Consider the following 19,111-nt stretch of genomic DNA (forward strand, 5'->3'; position numbering starts at 1 on the left):
TTGCAGAAAACGTTTGACCTCTGTCATTGCCAACAAAGGGTATATAACAAAGTATTGAGATGAACTTTTGTTATTGACCAAATACTTTTTTTCCCCACCATAATTTGCAAATAAATTCTTCAAAAATCAGACAATGTGATTATTCTAAGCAAATAGTTTTTTTGCTAGTTTTTCTTGCCTTGGCTAATATCTCACTTTTTTGTTGACTGGTATTGATGGTTTCACATTACATTCATTGAGCAAATTCTCCAAAACACTACACTAATAGTAGGCAGATACTCCTTTTCCTCTCAAAAACAGCCTCAATTGTTTGTGGCATGAATTCCACAAGAAACGCTTCGTATTGACATGACTGCATCATGCAGTTTATGCAGATTTGATAGCTGCATGTTCATGCTGTAAATCTCCTTTTCTCCCACATCCCAAAGATGTTCTGTTGGATTTGGATCTGATGTCTGTGCATTATCATACTGGGAGTAGCTATTAGAAGAAGAGTAAACTGTGGCAATGAAGGGATGCACATGTGCAGCAACAAGGCCATGGTATTCAAATGATGATTGATAAGTATTAATGGGTGCAGAGTGTAGTAAGAAATCATTCCCAACATTATTACATCACCACCACCAGCCTGGACTGTTGACACAAGCCAGATTGGGTGCATGGATTCATTCTGTTGACGCCAGATTCTGATCCTACCATTAGACCAGGCCTTATTTTTCCAGTCTTCATCTTTCCAGTGTTAATGAGCTGTTGCCCTCTACAGCCATAGCTTTCTTTTCTTGGCTGACAGGAGTGAAGCCCGATGTGGTTGTCTGCTGTTGCAGGCCACCCGCCTCAAGGTTCAATGAGTTGTGTATTGTGAGATGCTTTTCTGCTCACCACAATTGAACAGAGTGGTGATCTGAGTTAGCGTAGCCTTTCTGTTAGCTTGAGCCAGTCTGACCATTCTCCTCTGACTGCTCTCATCAATAAGGCACTTCCACAGAACTGCCACCCACTGTGTGTTCTTGTTTTTCACACCATTTTGAGTAAACTCTCTATAGACTGTTATGCATGAATATTCCCAGGAGATCAGCAGTTACAAAGACACTCAAACCAGTCCAACAATCATGCCATGGTCCAAATCACACGGACCACATTTTTTTACCCCATTCTGGTGTTTGTTGTGAAAATTAACTGATGCTCTGTATCAATAAGATTTTATGTATTGCACTGCAGCCACCTCAAGATTTTGTTCTATGAGTGTGTATTATTTTGAGTTCTAAAAATCCATCCATCCATCCATTGTCTCCCGCTTATCCGAGGTTGGGTCGCGGGGGCAGCAGCTTGAGCAGAGATGCCCAGACTTCCCTCTCCCTGGCCGCCACTTCTAGCTCTTCCGGGAGAATCCCAAGGCGTTCCCAGGCCAGTCGAGAGACATAGTCCCTCCAACGTGTCCTGGGTCTTCCCCGGGGCCTCCTCCCGGTTAGACGTGCCCGGAACACCTCACCAGGGAGGCGTCCAGGAGGCATCCTGATCAGATGCCCGAGCCACCTCATCTGACTCCTCTCGATGCAGAGGAGCAGCGGCTCTACTCTGAGCCCCTCCCGGATGACTGAGCTTCACACCCTATCTTTAAGGGAAAGTCCAGACACCCTGCGGAGGAAACTCATTTCAGCCACTTATATTCGCGATCTCGTTCTTTCGGTCACTACCCATAGTTCATGACCATAGGTGAGGGTAGGAACATAGATCGACTGGTAAATTGAGAGCTTCGCCTTGCGGCTCAGCTCCTTTTTCACCACGACAGACCGATGCAGAGCCCGCATTACTGCGGATGCCTCACCGATCCGCCTGTCGATCTCACGCTCCATTCTTCCCTCACTTCGGAACGAGACCCCAAGTTACTTGAACTCCTCCACTTGGGGCAGGATCTCGCTACCAACCCTGAGAGGGCACTCCACCCTTTTCCGGCTGAGGACCATGGTCTTGGATTTGGAGGTGCTGATTCTCATCCCAGCCACTTCACACTCGGCTGCGAACCGATCCAGAGAGAGCTGAAGATCACGGCCTGATGAAGCAAACAGGACAACATCATCTGCAAAAAGCAGTGACCCAATCCTAAAAATGAACCTGGATATCATGAGATTTCATCTAAGGCACATTGTATGTTTACTTTGTAACCCCTCTCCCAAATACAGTGGAACCACGGATCATGACCATAATTCGTTCCAAAACTCTGGTCACAACCCGATTTGGTGGTGACCCGAAGTAATTTCCCCCATAGGATTGTATATAAATACAATTAATCTGTTGCAGACCATACGAACTGTATGTAAATATATATTATTTTTTTAAGATTTTTAAGCACAAAAAGTTAATTATACCATAGAATGCACAGTGTAATAGTAAACTAAATGTAAAAACATTGAATAACACTGAGAAAACCTTGAACAAAGAAAACTAACATTGCAAAAGTTTACGCTACAGCCTTACGAACCTCTCACTGTAAACACTTTTTTTTTTTTTTTTTAATGAGTTTTAAGCACAGGGAAAAAAATTTACATTTGAAAAATCCTTAATTTATACAAAAACTAACCATAAACCACCATCATCGGCACATACGAACCGGAAGGGAAACTGGCTTGTTCGTCACCCGAGTGTGTGGTCGTGAACAGATGCAAAAGTTTTGCAATCTTTTTGGTCGTAACCCGATTTGTACATGTTCCGAGATGTTCGTGACCCTAGGTTCCATTGTACCCTCAAAGTGTTCTTTACTACTTTCGTCCTAGTTTATTGTTTTTCTCAGAATTCTACTTTGAATTATATTGGGCAGATTTTGTGCATAAGAACATAAGAAATTTGAGAAACAAGAAAAAACTGTTCAGGCCATCTAGCTCTTTTTAAACTAATTGCTAAGATGTCCTGATATCTCATCCAGATCCTTCTTAAAAGTTGTCAAGGTTTCTGCTTTTGCTTCATGTTTTGGTAGTTTGGTCCACATTCCCAAAACACTTGCCTCCTGGCTTCGGTCCTAAATTACTCACTGGTGTCCTTGAGTACATGATTTGCCATTTAGTTAAAAAAAATAGTTAGCTAGATCTACTTTATCGATACATTTGACAATTTTGAAGACCTAAATTATGTCCCCAAGCAGGCTCTTCTTGTCAATCTAACGGGTATTATTTTCTGACTCCGTCAGAGTAGGTCATGTTCTCAAGTTCTCCTTTGCACAGCTTCAAGTGCAGCTTTATCTTTCTTGAAGTGTGGTGACCAGAACACAACACTCCAGATTTGGTCTTACTAGCGTGTTATATAGCCTGAGTATCATGTCAAATCAATTTATTTTCAAAAATATGTTATTTTATAGATTTTTTGATGTCATTGTATGGTGACTCAATGACTTGTGGTTGGTGTTGACATGGAGAGGATTTCCACTCTGTTTCACTCAATTTGTACTTTTGAAGGTGGTAAATCTCAAATTGGTGAAGTCTCTGTCTCAGGCTTTCTTTACCTTGTGTTTCCATTAAGTGTTGACTTTGATCTCTGTTTATATTCTTTGTGCTTATTTTTCAGGTGATTTACGACATATTACCAAACTGAAGCCATGGGGTCTTTTTGAAGTGCTAGTGGAGAAGTATGAGTGGCCCCAAGATGAAGCTAAGGGTTTTGCTGACTTTCTGTTGCCCATGCTGGAGCTCATGCCGGAGAAGAGGGCTTCAGCTTCTGAGAGCCTGACACATCCCTGGCTCAACTCATAAAGGATTCATTCTCTTCAAACTAATGGCTGAGATGTGCTCTTGAGGACCTCTAGAATCTGTGCTGCTCCATTTTAGGGAACTAGAGCTGATCTAACATGGCAACTCCAGTGAAGCAGAATTGGTTTCTTACTGCGATGTTCCTATAATTTTTGAGAATTAGGGTTTTTAAAATTGACTGTGAAGGTGCTTGTCATGGTGGTTTGGAAGACTGTATGCACCAAACTGACCTGGGAGGTGTACTGGCCGGGACCTTCTAGCCTATTGAATGCTGCCCAGTATGCTTCTTCTGGCCTGGTTGGCAATCCAGAAGAGCCTCAAAGCTTGTGGCCTGTCTCTTGGTAAGAGTGGCCAATAATTTAAATGTGTCGTATGGCTCCTGTGCTCTGAGCAGAGGTTCCATCAACCATATTTGTATATGAAGTTCCTTGCATTTTAGTGAGTCGAACTTTCAGTTCTGGGTCTGTTTGTCTTTTTGTCTGTTGTTTGTTTTGTTTGTATTTTTTCCCAACCACAGGCTTGAGTTCCGTGTGACTGATAGTTGACGAAATATCCAATCAAGAGGCCAAGCCAGGCTTTGCTGGGCGAGTGTGTGCTGGCTGGAGTGACAGGGTCCTTTGTGCCATGTCTTGACATGACACTGTTGGATAGCTAGCTTTCTTTTAAATGTTTGTTTTGTTTTTGTTTTTTGTTTTTTTTTTTTGTCTTCTGATCCTGGATGTGAAATTCTGTTTTCTTAAATTCTCTGAGCTCAGTGATAGGGGAGCACTTTTATCTGGATGTCTGATAAGTGACTTGACATTCCCCCTCCACTACCACCACTGCCATCACTGCTGCTGCTCTGTAACGTTCTGGAGAAAGAAGCTTTGAGTACAATAACATTTTCCTTGGCTCCTAATAAAAGAATTTTGACAATGCCGTATTTTATTTTCCATAAAGTCTGTGGCTGCCGGCTTAGGATATTCGCAAAGATCCATGACGTTGAAAGATTTTGTTTCATCTCTGCAGGTTGTAAGAGTGATTTGGTGTTTGGCATGACATACTTTATTATTACGGGTGAAGAGTTGTTGCCAAAAAGGTGGACAGGCCAATAAATTGATATCTAACAGAGCACTGAGTCACCATTTCAGTGTCCCCCAGAGCAGCCCGAAGTGGTCATAATATGATTGGGATGTTGCACTGTTTATTATTGAAAAACTCTGATCTATTGTAGTTTGAAAACACTGTGGTTTCTGCATCTTGTAAAAACTTTGTCTGGGCCCAGACCCAGGTGAATGTGAAGGGCACTGGCAAAGTTATTGTTGTTCTATTAGACCAGGGGTCCTCAATCACAGTCCTGGAGGGCCGAAGTGGCTGCAGGTTTTTGTTCTAACCCGGTTGCTTAATTAGAAAGCAATTCTTGCCAATAATTTAATTTCGTGGCTTGTTAGTGCTTTAACTCTGACAGGTCATTCTCATGTCTTAGATTGTCTTCCTCTTTCTAAGGATGGGTGGGGTGGGGGTGGAGGGGGTTTGGTCATAAGTTTCCATACATATGGTTTTAAATATTTTATTTTTTATATTCCAGATACCCTAAAAAATGCATTTGAATAAAGAGCAATGAATTGAAATCATACTGATGGCCAGGTCAGGCCAGATTTTTTATCTTTGTGGGCATTTGAAGGCCATGGTGTATCAGGAAAAGATACAAAACATAAATCATCTTAGGGAACGTATCACCAGCGCCATTACAAACATAACTCCAGCTGTGTTAACACGTGTTCATCAGCAGTGGCAGGCATGCATTGAAATGTGTTTTCAAAACAATGGCAGTCATGTAGAGCATATTATATAAATAAGTTTTTCATAAAAAAAAATGTTTATTTTTCCTATGTATGGAAACTTATGTCCCACCCTGTGTATACAGTCATGAAAATGTTTAGGAACCCCTCTTAATTCTTTAGATTTTTGTTTATCATTGGCTGAGCTTTCAAAGTAGCAACTTCCTTTTAATATATGACATGCCTTATGGAAACAGTAGTATTTCAGCAGTGACATTAAGTTTATTGGATTAACAGAAAATATGCAATATGCATCATAACAAAATTAGACAGGTGTATACATTTGGGCACCCCAACAGAGATATGACATCAATACTTAGTTCAGCCTCCTTTTGCAAATCTAACAGCCTCTAGACGCCTCCTATAGCCATAGATTAGTGTCTGGATTCTGGATGGAGGTATCGTTGACCATTTTTCCATACAAAATCTCTCCAGTTCAGTTAAATTTGATAGCTGCTGAGCATGGACAGCCTGCTTCAAATCATCCCATAGATTTTCGATGAAATTCAAGTCAGGGGACTGTGGCAGCCATTCCAGAACATTGTACTTCTCCCTCTGCATGAATGCCTTTGTAGATTTCAAACTGTGTTTTGGGTCATTGTCTTGTTGGAATATCCAACCCCTGTGTAACTTCAACTTTGTGACTGATGCTTGAACATTATCCTGAAGAATTTGTTGATAATTGGGTTGAATTCATCCAGCCCTCGACTTTAACAAGGGCCCCAGTCCCTGAACTAGCCACACAGCCCCACAGCATGTTGAAACCTCCACCAAATTTGACTGTAGGTAGCAGGTGTTTTTCTTGAAATGCGGTGTTCTTTTTCCGCCATGCAAAGCGCTTTTTGTTTTGACCAAATAACTCAATTTTTGTCTCATCAGTCCAAAGCACTTGAATCTGGTTTGTCTAAATGAACATTTGCATACATCAAGCGACTCTGTTTGTTGCGTGAGTGCAGAAAGGGCTTCTTTCTCATCACCCTGCCATACAGATGTTCTTTGTGCAAATTGCGCTGAATTGTAGAACGATGTACAGATACACCATCTGCAGCAAGATGTTCTTGCAGGTCTTTGGAGGTGATCTGTGGGTTGTCTATAACCATTCTCACAATCCTGCCCATATGCCGCTCCCGTATTTTTCTTGGCCTGCCAGACCTGCTGGTTTTAACAGCAACTGTGCCTGTGGCCTTCCATTTCCTGATTCCATTCCTTACAGTTGAAACTGACAAGTTAAACCTCTGAGATCGCTTTTTGTAACCTTCCCCTAAACCATGAAACTCAACAATCTTTGCTTTCAGATCTTTTGAGAGTTGCTTTGAGGATCCCATGCTGTCACTCTTTAGTGGAGAGTCAAAGGGAAGGAAGCACAACTTGCAATTGACCACATTAAATACCTTTATATCTCATGATTGGACACACCTGTCTATGAAGTTCAAGGCTTGACGAGCTAATCCAACCAATTTGGTGTTACAAGTAATCAGCATTGAGCAGTGACAGGCATTCAAATCAGCAAAATGACAAGGGAGACCCACATTTTTGCACAGCCAGTTTTTCACATTTGATTGAATTTCATACAACTAAATACTGCTTCACTAAAAATCTTTGTTCAGGAAACACCGCAGTACTCAGATGTTCCTAGGAAATGAAAGACATACCACTGTTATCTTTTTTTGTTGAAAGGAGAATCAATTATTATGCAGGCTGAGAGGGGTTCCCAAACTTTTTCATATATATATGTGTGTGTGTGTGTGTGTATATATATACACATATAGTTAGGTCCATAAATATTTGGACAGCGACAACTTTTTTCTAATTTTGGTTCTGTACATTACCACAATGAATTTTAAATGAAACAACTCAGATGCAGTTGAAGTGCAGACTTTCAGCGTTAATTCAGTGGGGTGAACAAAACAATTGCATAAAAATGTGAGGCAACTAAAGCATTTTTATAACACATTCCCCTTCATTTCAGGGGCTCAAAAGTAATTGGACAAATGAAATAACTGGAAATAAAATGTTCATTTCTAATACTTGGTTGAGAACCCTTTGCTGGCAATGACAGCCTGAAGTCTTGAACTCATGGACATCACCAGATGCTGGGTTTCCTCCTTTTTAATGCTCTGCCAGGCCTTTACTGCAGCGGCTTTCAGTTGCTGTTTGTTTGTGGGCCTTTCTGTCTGAGGTTTAGTCTTCAACAAGTGAAATGCATGCTCAATTGGGTTAAGATCAGGTGACTGACTTGGCCATTCAAGAATTTTCCACTTCTTTGCTTTAATAAACTCCTGGGTTGCTTTGGCTGTATGTTTTGGGTCATTGTCCATCTGTATCATGAAACGCCACCCAATCAATTTGACTGCATTTAGCTGGATTTGAGCAGACAGGATGTCTCTGAACACCTCAGAATTCATTCGGCTGCTTCTGTCCTGTGTCACATCATCAATAAACACTAGTGTCCCAGTGCCACTGGCAGCCATGCACGCCCAAGCCATCACACTGCCTCCACCGTGTTTTACAGATGATGTGGTGTGCTTTTGATAATGAGCTGTTCCACGCCTTCTCCATACTTTTTTCTTGCCCTCATTCTGGTAGAGGTTGATCTTGGTTTCATCTGTCCAAAGAATATTTTTCCAGAACTGTGCTGGCTTTTTTAGATGTTCTTTAGCAAAGTCCAATCTAGCCTTTCTATTCTTGAGGCTTATGAGTGGCTTGCACCTTGCAGTGCACCCTCTGTATTTATTTTCATGCAGTCTTCTCTTTATGGTAGACTTGGATATCGATATGCCTACCCCCTGGAGAGTGTTGTTCACTTGGTTGGCTGTTGTGAAGGGGTTTCTCTTCACCATGGAAATGATTCTGCCATCCACCACTGTTGTCTTCCATGGACGTCCAGGTCTTTTTGCGTTGCTGAGTTCACCAGTGCTTGCTTTCTTTCTCAGGATGTACCAAACTGTAGATTTTGCCACTCGTAATATTGTAGCAATTTCTCAGATGGGTTTTTTCTGTTTTCGCAGCTTAAGGATGGCGTCTTTCACCTGCATGGAGAGCTCCTTTGACCGCATGTTGTCTGTTCACAGCAAAATCTTCCACATGCAAGCACCACACCTCATATCAACTCCTGGCCTTTTATCTGCTTAATTGATAATGACATCACGACGGACTTGCCCACACCTGCTCATGAAATAGCCTTCGAGTCAATTGTCCAATTACTTTTGAGCCCCTGAAATGAAGGGATTGTGTTAAAAAAATGCTTTATTTGCCTCACATTTTTATGCAATCGTTTTGTTCACCCCACTGAATTAAAGCTGAAAGTCTGCGCTTCAACTGCATCTGAGTTGTTTCATTTAAAATTCATTGTGGTAATGTACAGAACCAAAATTAGAAAAAAGTTGTATCTGTCCAAATATTTATGGACCTAACTGTATACAGTAAGTGTATATATGTATGTGTGTATATACGAGGCTGGTTATTTTTGGGTCCCCCCTCGTATACATGTATATATGTGTGTGTGTATATGTATAGATATGAGTGAGAGATGCATTTAATTTTCATTGCACTTCATTTTCATTGAATTATTGTTAAGTCCATTACATCAAATCCATTTTAATTCCAGACTGTAATACGACTGAACTCTGCAGATGTTGAATGCTTTTGTAAGTCGCTGTTTTTGTTCCAGACACGTTTTCCTAACTCCTGGCTGCACATCCCCTAGCAGTGCTGACAGCTTGCTGACTTTTCTTTTTCCCCGTCTCTCAGCGGTTTCCATTGTGTCCGACTTTCCTTATAGAGCTCAGTTTTAGTTTTGTTATTCTACGTGACATTTTCCAAGAAGGGTTTTGGTTTGTCTGAGTGAAGATCAGTTGTTTCTTTTTTTTCTGTTTGTCTTTCAGCCATTGGGGTCCTCCATGGTGTTCAGCCCTCCTCAGTTTAGTGTGTGGTGTTTGGATTTTAAACCCTCTGGGTCAGACTTCACATGTCTGAATGCTTTATGTGGTGGTCTTTGTTTAACACAAACCTTCAAACAGCCTCTCCAAAGACATCTTGAAAAGTTCAAATGACTTCATAACCTGAGTCTCACCTCTACTCTCCTCTCACTGATTGGTCACAAGTCCTGTCTTCAATTCAAAAGCACAATGCCGTTTGAAGGGGGCTTCCTGTGAGTGGACTTCTTTCATTTTCCAGATGTATTAATTTTAATATATTTCAGTAAAGTTAAAGTTACTTGTATGTGTTGTGAGTATGCAACTCCATGACTTAATGCAGCAATGTGGGGCTTTTTGCTTTCTTCATGGACTTTTTGTAATTTTATTTTGTTTTTTCTGTTGTCATGAATCATCACAAATGAAAACATGACATTAAAAACATTTCTCAGCCATCAGTACAAACTTCATGGGGGTAAGTAGCATAAGTATTTTTTGGTGGAGAATTCCTTTAATTTTGCAAACTAGTGAGTAGTGAGAAAAGCGCTATATACAGTAAGTGCAAAGAATTAAAAGAATTATTAAACTGTAAAGACAGGCGTGTGACGAACTCTGGCGATGACCTTCTGCAGTTTGTGTCCTTTAAGGACTGACAGTTGAGCGCAGGGGTGTCTCCATTTCACTGTGGTGAGGGGTCTTGTTCTTCTACTAAAACAGTAATTGCTGTGTTTCTATCTTTACGTCATTTCCTCAGATTTTCTTTCATTGTCCAGTGCTGCTCTTTATCAAATGGACATCTTTACTGCGGGTGACATCATACATGACATGTCTGAACTAGAGCAGTGCCACTGATTTTTTTTATAATTGTTTGGGACGATATCGAACACAAAACTAAAAAGTATCATGTACAATTAGAATTATGCAGTGTCCGAAAAACCCCAAACCCGTATTTACGATTATTTAAGTAGACCCCCGTTGTCCTGATGGCTGCGCATTCTCTTAACCTGCTTCATGATCGAGCCCCCTCGAAGGCTTTGTAAGTGCCCTCCATAATGTTTGGGATGAAGACACGTTTTTGTTTGATTTCCCCCAAAATTACAAATCCAGCAATTCAGACATCGTGATGTAAAGGGCACAGCGGTGCAGGGACCGGGAGAGATGTGGTCAGAACTGAGGGAAGGATCAATGCAGCCAAACAGAGAGAAGAAGAAGAAGAAGACTGCTTTGGTGTGTGTGTGTGTAAAACCTTGGCCCACCTTCACCATGACAAGCAGCACAAAGCCAGAGGAGTCCCTCTAGAGCAACATGCCAGGCACAAATGTGGAGATACCTGAAGATGGCCGCTTCCGGACTCTTCTCATCCAATCAAACAGAGAGCTTCTCAAATCCAGGTGTGCAAAGCTTGTAGAGGTTCACCTCAAGAAGACTTAAAGCTCACATTGCTGCCAAAAGGGGCTTCTGCAAAGTACTGAGTTAATGATCTGAATACTTGCATGAGTGGAAGATTTCAGTGTGGTTTTTTTTTTTATTATTATTTATAAATTTGGAAACCATTCTGAACATATTTTTATTTTGTCATACATTTTTTGTGCAGATTGATGGGCAAAAATAGCAAATTTATAATTTAAGATGAAATTAACAACACAAAGTGTGCAGAAAGCGAGGAGATCTGATTACCTCCACTGTTTATACAAGCGGCTTGTCCAAATGTTTGACTGGTACTGGAATTGTCTGATTGTCACTCGGCCACTTTAGGGGTCTTGTAGTAAATCCTTAATCCTGAAAAATTCTTTTGTCAGCTTTGCTTGTTTTCCACTTCCATGTTCACATTTATACAGTAGTAGAATGAAGCAGTTTATCCATTGCTGGATTACCAAACCGGGTGGACATGATGGTGCAATGGGTAACGCTTCTGCCTCACAATTAGGAGAGCAGGGTTCTCCAGTTAACCTCGCTGTGTGGCATCTGCATGTTCTCCCCATGTTCATCTGGGTTTTCTCTTGCAGTCCTTAGCCATTCATGTTAGGTGGATTGGTGTTGCTGTCCACAACTAGCTGTGCTACCTGTCTAAGACATGTTGTAGACTTCAGCGCTAACGTTTGCAGTGTCGTATGCCATTTTGTATGGAATTTGTAAAAGCAGTGTTAATACTTGTGATGCACCATTTGTTGGAATGACCGAGACATAGCAACTGGAACAGACACTTACTGTATCTTTTTAATAAGATGGATGTTCGTGATGCACCATCTGTTGGAGCTACAGAAACAAGGCAGCTCGGTAGACACACAGACACTTATCCTTTTATTAAGGTGGGTGTTTGTAATGCACCATCTGTTGGAGTGACAGAGACAGGGTAACCCGGTAGACACACGGACACTTATCCTTTTATTAACCCATTTATGCCGAAGGTTGAAATTTTTGAGTTTGATCATGAAATTCACATACTGTATGCTGCGTCGAAAAATTTAAGGAACAAGAATTTGAAGAGAAAATTTTATTACATTCCATTGTTGAGTTATGTGGCGTTCCAAAATTGGAACACTAGGCAAATCCACTTCTTACATTATACATAACGTGTTACGCCAACGTGACTGTCGTTCCAATAATGGAACACGAGGCATAAATGGGTGAAACTGGAGGTTTGTGATGTGCCATCTGTTGGTGAGACACAGACATATAGTCACTTATCCTTTTATTAAGGTGGGTGTTTGTGATGCACCATCTGTTGGAGTGACAGAGACGGGGTAACTCGGTAGACACACAGACGTTTATCCTGTTTTTATGGTGGATGTCGGTAATGCGCCATCTGTTGCAGCTTGTTGGAGTGACAGAGACAGGGTAACCTGGTAGAGACATGGACACTTATCCTTTTATTAAGGTGGAGGTTTGTGATGTGCCATGTGTTGGAGAGACGAAGACATAGACATTTATCCTTTTATTAAAGAGAATGTTTGTGATGAACCATCTGTTGGAGTGACAGACACTTGTCCTTTTATTAAAGTGCATATTAATATGCTTGAAGGAAAATGTAAAAATTTCAAATAATATCCATCCATTATCCAACCCGCTATATCCTAACTACAGGGTCACGGGGGTCTACTGGAGCCAATCCCAGCCAACACAGGACACAAGGCAGGAAACAAACCCCAGGCAGGGCGCCCACTAGGGACAATTTAGGATTGTCAATACACCTAACCTGCATGTCTTTGGACTGTGGGAGGAAACCCACACAGACACGGGGGACTGCATGCAAACTCCATGCAGCGAGGACCTGGGAAGCGAACCCGGGTCTCTTAACTGCGAGGCCCTAATTTTAAATAATATGTATTTAATTTTGATTAAGAACTTTAATCATGTGCTTGTGATTATTTTTTTTTTATTCAAACAGCAGCCTTCATTAAAATGCCTAATTTTATTCAATGGAAAGCAAATCAAACCCTCTTACATGACGTAAGACCCTCTCCTGTTTCTTAGCACATTTCATACCACAGTCCTGCGCCCACTTTCTGAAACCTCGTGGAGAAAACCTGAGAATAACTAAGTGAGCTGCTTAAAGACAGGAGTTTCTTCTATTTAGCACGCTTTATTAACCATATTGCTCATTAACACAGTTTTTTTGCGAATAGGAACAACTACAGCTCTGCCAGTGGAAATTAAGCAAATGTGGTGGGATGTGCTGAGAGAGCTTTTAAAAGTTTCTTTTCATTTGCCTTTCTGTATATACACTCACTGGCCTTATTATTAGGGACACCTGACCATCTACTCATCCATGCAAGTATTTAACTAGCCAATCATGTGGCAGCAGCAGCACAACACATACAATCATGCAGAGTCAGGTCAGGAGCTTCAGTTACTGTTCACATCAAACATGTGATCTGAGTGGTTTGGACTGTGATGTGACTGTTGCTGCTTTGAGTATTTCCGTAAACTGTCGATCTCCTGGACTTTTCACACACACACGCACACACACCATTCGCAGGATTACTCAGAATTGTGTTGAAAAACATAAAACAAGCAGTGATCGGCGGGTTTTGTGGACAGAAATCTGTTGTTGATGAGAGAGGTCAGAGGAGAAGGGCCAGAATGGTTCAGGCTAACAGAAAGGCAACAGAAACTCCGATGACCACCCTGTACAAACTGATTGATAGATAGATAGATAGATGGATAGATAGATACTTTATTAATCAAACTGTGGTGAACAGAAAAGAACGCACAACACGTTCAACCTTGAGGCAGATGGCACACCACATCACGGAAAGCTGAGGCTACGGCGGGCACAGACTCACCAAAACTGGACAGTGGAAGACCGGAGAAACGAAGCCTGGTCTGATGAGGCACACAGGTGGTAGGGTCAGAATTAGGCACCAGCAGCGTCAATCCTTGCATTGTGTCTACAGTCCAGGCTGGTGGTGGTGGTGGTGTAAGGTTGTCTTGGCACACTTTGGGCCCGTTGATACCAATCAATCATTGCTTGTATGCCACGGCCTATCTGAGTATTGCTGCTGACCTTGTGCATCCCTTTATGCTCACAACATCATCTAATGGCGTCATCCAGCACGATCATGCACCGGGTCACAAAGTCAATCGTCAAACTGACAGAGAGTTCAGTGGCCTGCCCAGTCGACCAGGAGATTGGCATCATGGACGTGCAGATGGCAAATCTTCAGAAATTCTCTGATGCACTCGCAGAATCTCAGAGGAATGTTTTCCAGCATCTTGTTGAGTCCACGCTGTTTGAGAACAGAAGGCGTCCCCTCCCAGCATTAGTCTAGTGGTCCTAAGAATTCGCTCATTGAGGGCCGAGGCACATCCAGTAATAAAGTTATCTAAACTTTTTTTTTGCAAATACTGAGAACCTGAGCGGTGCTGTCCCACTACTGTCAGGAATCACATTGAAATTTAGACAACCTGGCAACGGATTTAGTTCAACCACATTTATTCCAAATGATAGAAATAACATTATTTTTACATTCCTCACCATTTCAAAGGTATACAGAATTGTAAAAAAAAAAAATCGAGAATCACAAGTTGGAGGCACACAGAGACGCGTCGACTACTGCCAAGGTCACGTTGGCGCCCAAGTGCGACTTTCACACACAACATTGAAACACAGTGACTGCTGTACAAGCGGACGGGGCAAACACTCGTTTTGTAAAGTCAGTGCCCACTTGGCTGGCAGGGCACACAGTCCTGGCACACATCCTGGCATCATCGTCATCTCGGATCTTTACGCCTGCAGCATTTGCTTCGCTTACAAGTCTGCTGGTGCGGACCGCTGATGATGCTTTCACTGAGTGAAAGGTGGTCCTGTTTTGCTTTTCAGCCCTTAAGAGAAGTTAAAGATAAGGTGGGTGATGTTAGTCCATCTGTCCCCAAGTGCCATGCTGTATCCTTCTGCCTGTAGAGCCCATCTGCCTAGAAGCTTGAGCTCTTGCTGATCGGGAATATGTCGCAATAAATGGGGTACTGCAGTAAATATATTTATAGAAAATAAAAAGAGTGTGCTCTAATTGTGCAACACTAGAAGAGCTCAACTGCTAGGTGGGAGGGTGACACCCAGTTTCTCTCGTCCCCTTTTTGGACTAATCGACAGAACAATGCTGGCTACGGTGACATCTTCGGGTGAGTCTAAGGAATTGTAACGGTAAAGAAAGGTTGTGGCTGTGATGAATGCCCCCCTACCCCCCCCACCATACCTTCTCCCAAGCTCCTTTATTTGCAGGCACCATATTGCAGGCTAAAATTATCAAAATCCTGTGTGAGATGTCATCAGCTTCAGGTGGATGACGACGACAACGCGGCCAACGCAGCAGCAGCAGCAGGTCTTCACTTCAGGGCTCTCCCGCCATCAGTCTGGCGTCTTCAGTCACCCTGTGTCACTCGCCATGGCAACGGCCATTTAGGCGTGACCCCCCTCTGCGGAAGATAAACACAGGAAGGAAAATGGACAGTTGAGCGGACCTGCTGCTTTATGGCTTCACTGTTAGGAAAAGGACGCGGTTAGCATGGCCTTGTGGGGAAAAGAAAAAAAATAAAACACAACTGCAAAACATAAATGTGACCACTCAAGGGGCTCCTGACATGTCACGTCACGTCACATCCTCGGCCTTAGCGTAGTCGATGTGTACGAGAATAACTAGCACTGTCATTTTCAATTTACATTTACACATTTTTGTCTTTTTAGCAATTTAGGTGCTTATTAAAAAATGTTCGACACCTGTTATGGTGTATAAGTTGATAAATATCGTGTAAGTCAGACAAAGCCAATGTGATATTAGTGTTTCAGGATTTCATTGATGACAACAGCAGTACCTTCATGTCTAACTAAACAGACCCCTGGAGTCTTTAGCATGGACTCGGGATGTGAATTTTATTGCAGGGTTTGGTTTGGGGGCTCAGACTGGTTTGGCAACCCATACAGGAAAGCCATAAACCTACAGTAGCTGGCAAACTCCAGCTTAAAACATGGTCTTGGGGGTTAGGGTGTGTGGATAGGCAGTGAGGGACTAAAAGCCATAAACAAGCTATACTCTAAAGTTGGCTGTTTGGGATTGGTTTGGAATTGGAGGCCATTCTGTACCACTATATCCTACTGGTGTAAGATCTGGACAGAGAATCTATACATTTGGTCGCTTTACCCCTCTCTCTGTCTCTCTCACACACACACACACACCGTGGCCATGAAGAGAAGAACACGAGCAGAAAGCACAACTCAGTAGCCATATTGAGACAGGCATGTCCTGAAGAAAATGGACTAGAAGTGATTGACTTGACCAGAGACATTTAAGTAACTACAAGTCTGTGTGTCACCTGAAACTACACATCAGCATTCATCAGGTTGTATGGTTTCTGATGTTCACGTATACTTTGCTTACTGTTAAGCACGAATATATACGGTAATAATTTCTCCCGTGGATAAGTCGGGCTTGATTTTACTGTATAATTTTTGTTATTTTATAATGTCGGTCGTATAAGTAGAATGTGGTAAACTCACACTATTGGTCCAAGAGATTATGATATGCTAACGTCCACCTGAGAGAGTAACCAACGGAGCACACGGCCTTTCTTTTCTATCTATTGTGCCTACGTGACCACACAGTGATACCTGAACTATTCCGCAGCGATGTTTGCACTATTTTGTGTTTTTTGTATCTCACACCCACATACACCAAGAGCATCCCTAATCTATGATGGAGCTTTGATCAGAAGAAAATATGAAGCTGGTTTTAAATTAAAAGTCGAAGTGGTGAAAGTAATTGGTAACTGAGCTGCTGCAACAAAATTTGACGTGTCTGAGAAACTGATGTGAGATCGGAGGAGGCAAGGAGATGTAAAAAAAAAGAAGTGTCGCATTTTTGAACAGGCGTATAAGTCGGGGTCTGATTTAATGATCGATTTTTTCGGGTTTCAAGACCCAATTTATACACGAGTATGTACGGAATTTATGAATATTACCAATAATACATTATTTAAAGTTGTAACTTAACTCCTTTTTGTCCTTTTACTCTATTTAATTACCTGAGGTTACAGATGTAGAAGGGAAGGTGGGGAGATGTTATAAAGTACAATAACTAAACAATGGGAGGTCTATGGAATTTGAGGCACTCTGGTAAAGTCTACTCTACAGCAGGGGTCCCCAAGTCCAGTCCTGGAGGGCCGCAGTGGCTGCAGGTTTTCATTGTAACCCTTTTGTTAATTGGTGACCTGTTTTTGCTGCTAATTAACTTCTTTTGAATTCATTTTAATTGACTTGCTCCTGAAGACTCGTTTCTTTTTTCCTTAATTAGCTGCCAAACAATAATGAGATACAAAATGAGCCAAAACAGGACCAGCAAACTGCGCCCGTTATGCAATATCTGAATCCTCCTGTCACGTCTCTCTGCTGTAGGCATCTCTGGCTTAGCTTTCCTCAGGGTTCAGTCCTTGGGCTGTCACTCTTTCTACTTTTTATCCTTCCTTTGGGTCAGATTATTCACACACATATCCTTAACTTCCACAGCTGTGCAGACCATAGACAGGTCTATCTTAGTACAGACTCGCCTCCCAGCACACTCACTGATCTTAAGCTATGGATGGAAAACAACTTTCTTAAACTTAATGCCAAGAAAACTGAAGTGTTACAGGTAGGCCCAAACTCCCACCTTCTCTGTTTCTGTGGATGGTACACTTGTCAAGCCTGCTCCTGTTGTCAGAAATCTTGGTGTTTTGTTTGATTCATCACTTAACTTTGAGCGACACATTAGGTCTCTTTCTAAAATGTCATTCTATCATCTCCGTCACATTGCTCGACTCTGTCCATTTCTGTCCTGAGGCTCAAAGTCTGGTTCATTGTTTCATAATGTCTCGTATCGATTGCTGTAATTCCCTCAGCAAAATCTATACAGGAGCTACAGTACATTCAGAACTCCGCAGCCAGAGTCCTCACCCTCACAAAGCGTTCTTGTTCTCTCCCACCTTCACTGGTTACCAGTCCCATCAAGGATTAAATTCAAGATTCTCTTTCTCATAACCCTTTGCCCCCCACTCTACCTCACTCAGCTCCTTACACTCCTCGTCGCCCTCTCAGGTCCTCGAGCAGTAATCCTCTCACTGTCCCCCGCATCAGACTCTCCACCCTGGGAGGGCAGCTCCTTCAGTGTTATGGCCCCTTAACACTCGAGCGCTCTTCCTCAGTCTCTCCGAGATTGCTCCTCTTTCTCCACCTTTAAATCTCAACTCAAAACTTTCCTCTTCAATGAACTTTTGTCTTCTGTGTAATTTGCTTTTTAACTCTGTATGTAAAGCGACCTTGGGTTTGTGAAAGGCGCTCTATAAATGTAACTTATTGTTATTATTATGAAGGTCTTAGGAATGTTGATCTGCTCAGGTCCCCTAAACATTTTAACAGAGCTCTTAGAAAAGAGAAAATCAACAATTAATGAAATGTCTGCTATTGCACAATGAGAGCAGCAACAAGCCGTGGAATTAAAGAACGAGTTTAATTAGCAGCAAGAATTGGCGCCTAATGAAGCAACTGGTTGGAGTTTGAGGTCCTGACTTAGTTGGTCTTCTGTTGGCTCACTCACTTCACATTTCATTTCTCTTTGGGTGCCATTTCAGGAAATAAATGAAGCAATTCAGGGGAACAAATCTTAAAAAAAGAAAGCCCATTAAAATGAATTCAAAAGAAGTTAATTAGCAGCAAAAACAGGGCACTCATTAAGAAAACAGTTAGAATGAAAACCTGCAGCCACTGCAGCCCACCGGGACTGGAGTTGGGGACCCCTGCTCTACACAATTAAGAAAACAAAAGGGGAAAGCAGAGTAATACAGAACTCACCCAAGATGAAACAACACCACCTTGAACTCTTTATTGCCTCATCTCATCTCCTGAAGCTGCTTAGCCAGGTGAAGGTAACAGTGAGACTGGAAATTGCCGAAGTCACTGGGCTGTCACACAATGCGACTGGCTAAGAGTAAGTAAATGAAAGCTGTACATGAAAATGAATGGAAATGTTGTGTAATGTGATGGGGGCTTAAAAGCTACGTCACATTAGATGACTTTTCAAGCGATTTTAAAGTCGTATTCTTCCTTTACATTATCCAGATCAGTCGTCTAGTGTGACGTACCCAACGACTGAGACCAGCTAGTCTGTGACTG

At 42.0% G+C, this 19,111-nt stretch overlaps 2 protein-coding genes across 4 annotated transcripts in view; one reads left to right on the forward strand and one right to left on the reverse strand.

The window, feature by feature from the left end:
* Nucleotides 1–4,659, forward strand: part of LOC114647869 (SRSF protein kinase 1-like) — an 87,082-nt gene extending 82,423 nt beyond the window's left edge. For all 3 annotated transcript variants that reach the window (XM_051924427.1, XM_051924425.1, XM_051924426.1), the window contains one exon: nt 3,556–4,659. In XM_051924427.1, the coding sequence (XP_051780387.1) occupies nt 3,556–3,740 (185 nt within the window). In that variant the 3' untranslated portion in view covers nt 3,741–4,659. The remainder of the gene's footprint in view (nt 1–3,555) is intronic.
* A 9,822-nt stretch (nt 4,660–14,481) lies between these two features.
* The window catches only part of lhfpl5a (LHFPL tetraspan subfamily member 5a), a 47,704-nt gene continuing 43,074 nt past the window's right edge, over nt 14,482–19,111 (reverse strand). The window contains exon 3 of the mRNA XM_028796545.2: nt 14,482–15,387. Coding sequence (XP_028652378.1) covers nt 15,371–15,387 — 17 coding nt within the window. The 3' untranslated portion in view covers nt 14,482–15,370. The remainder of the gene's footprint in view (nt 15,388–19,111) is intronic.

Source organism: Erpetoichthys calabaricus, chromosome 3, assembly GCF_900747795.2.
Source record: "Erpetoichthys calabaricus chromosome 3, fErpCal1.3, whole genome shotgun sequence".
In the NCBI taxonomy this organism is placed as follows: Eukaryota; Metazoa; Chordata; class Cladistia; order Polypteriformes; family Polypteridae; genus Erpetoichthys; species Erpetoichthys calabaricus.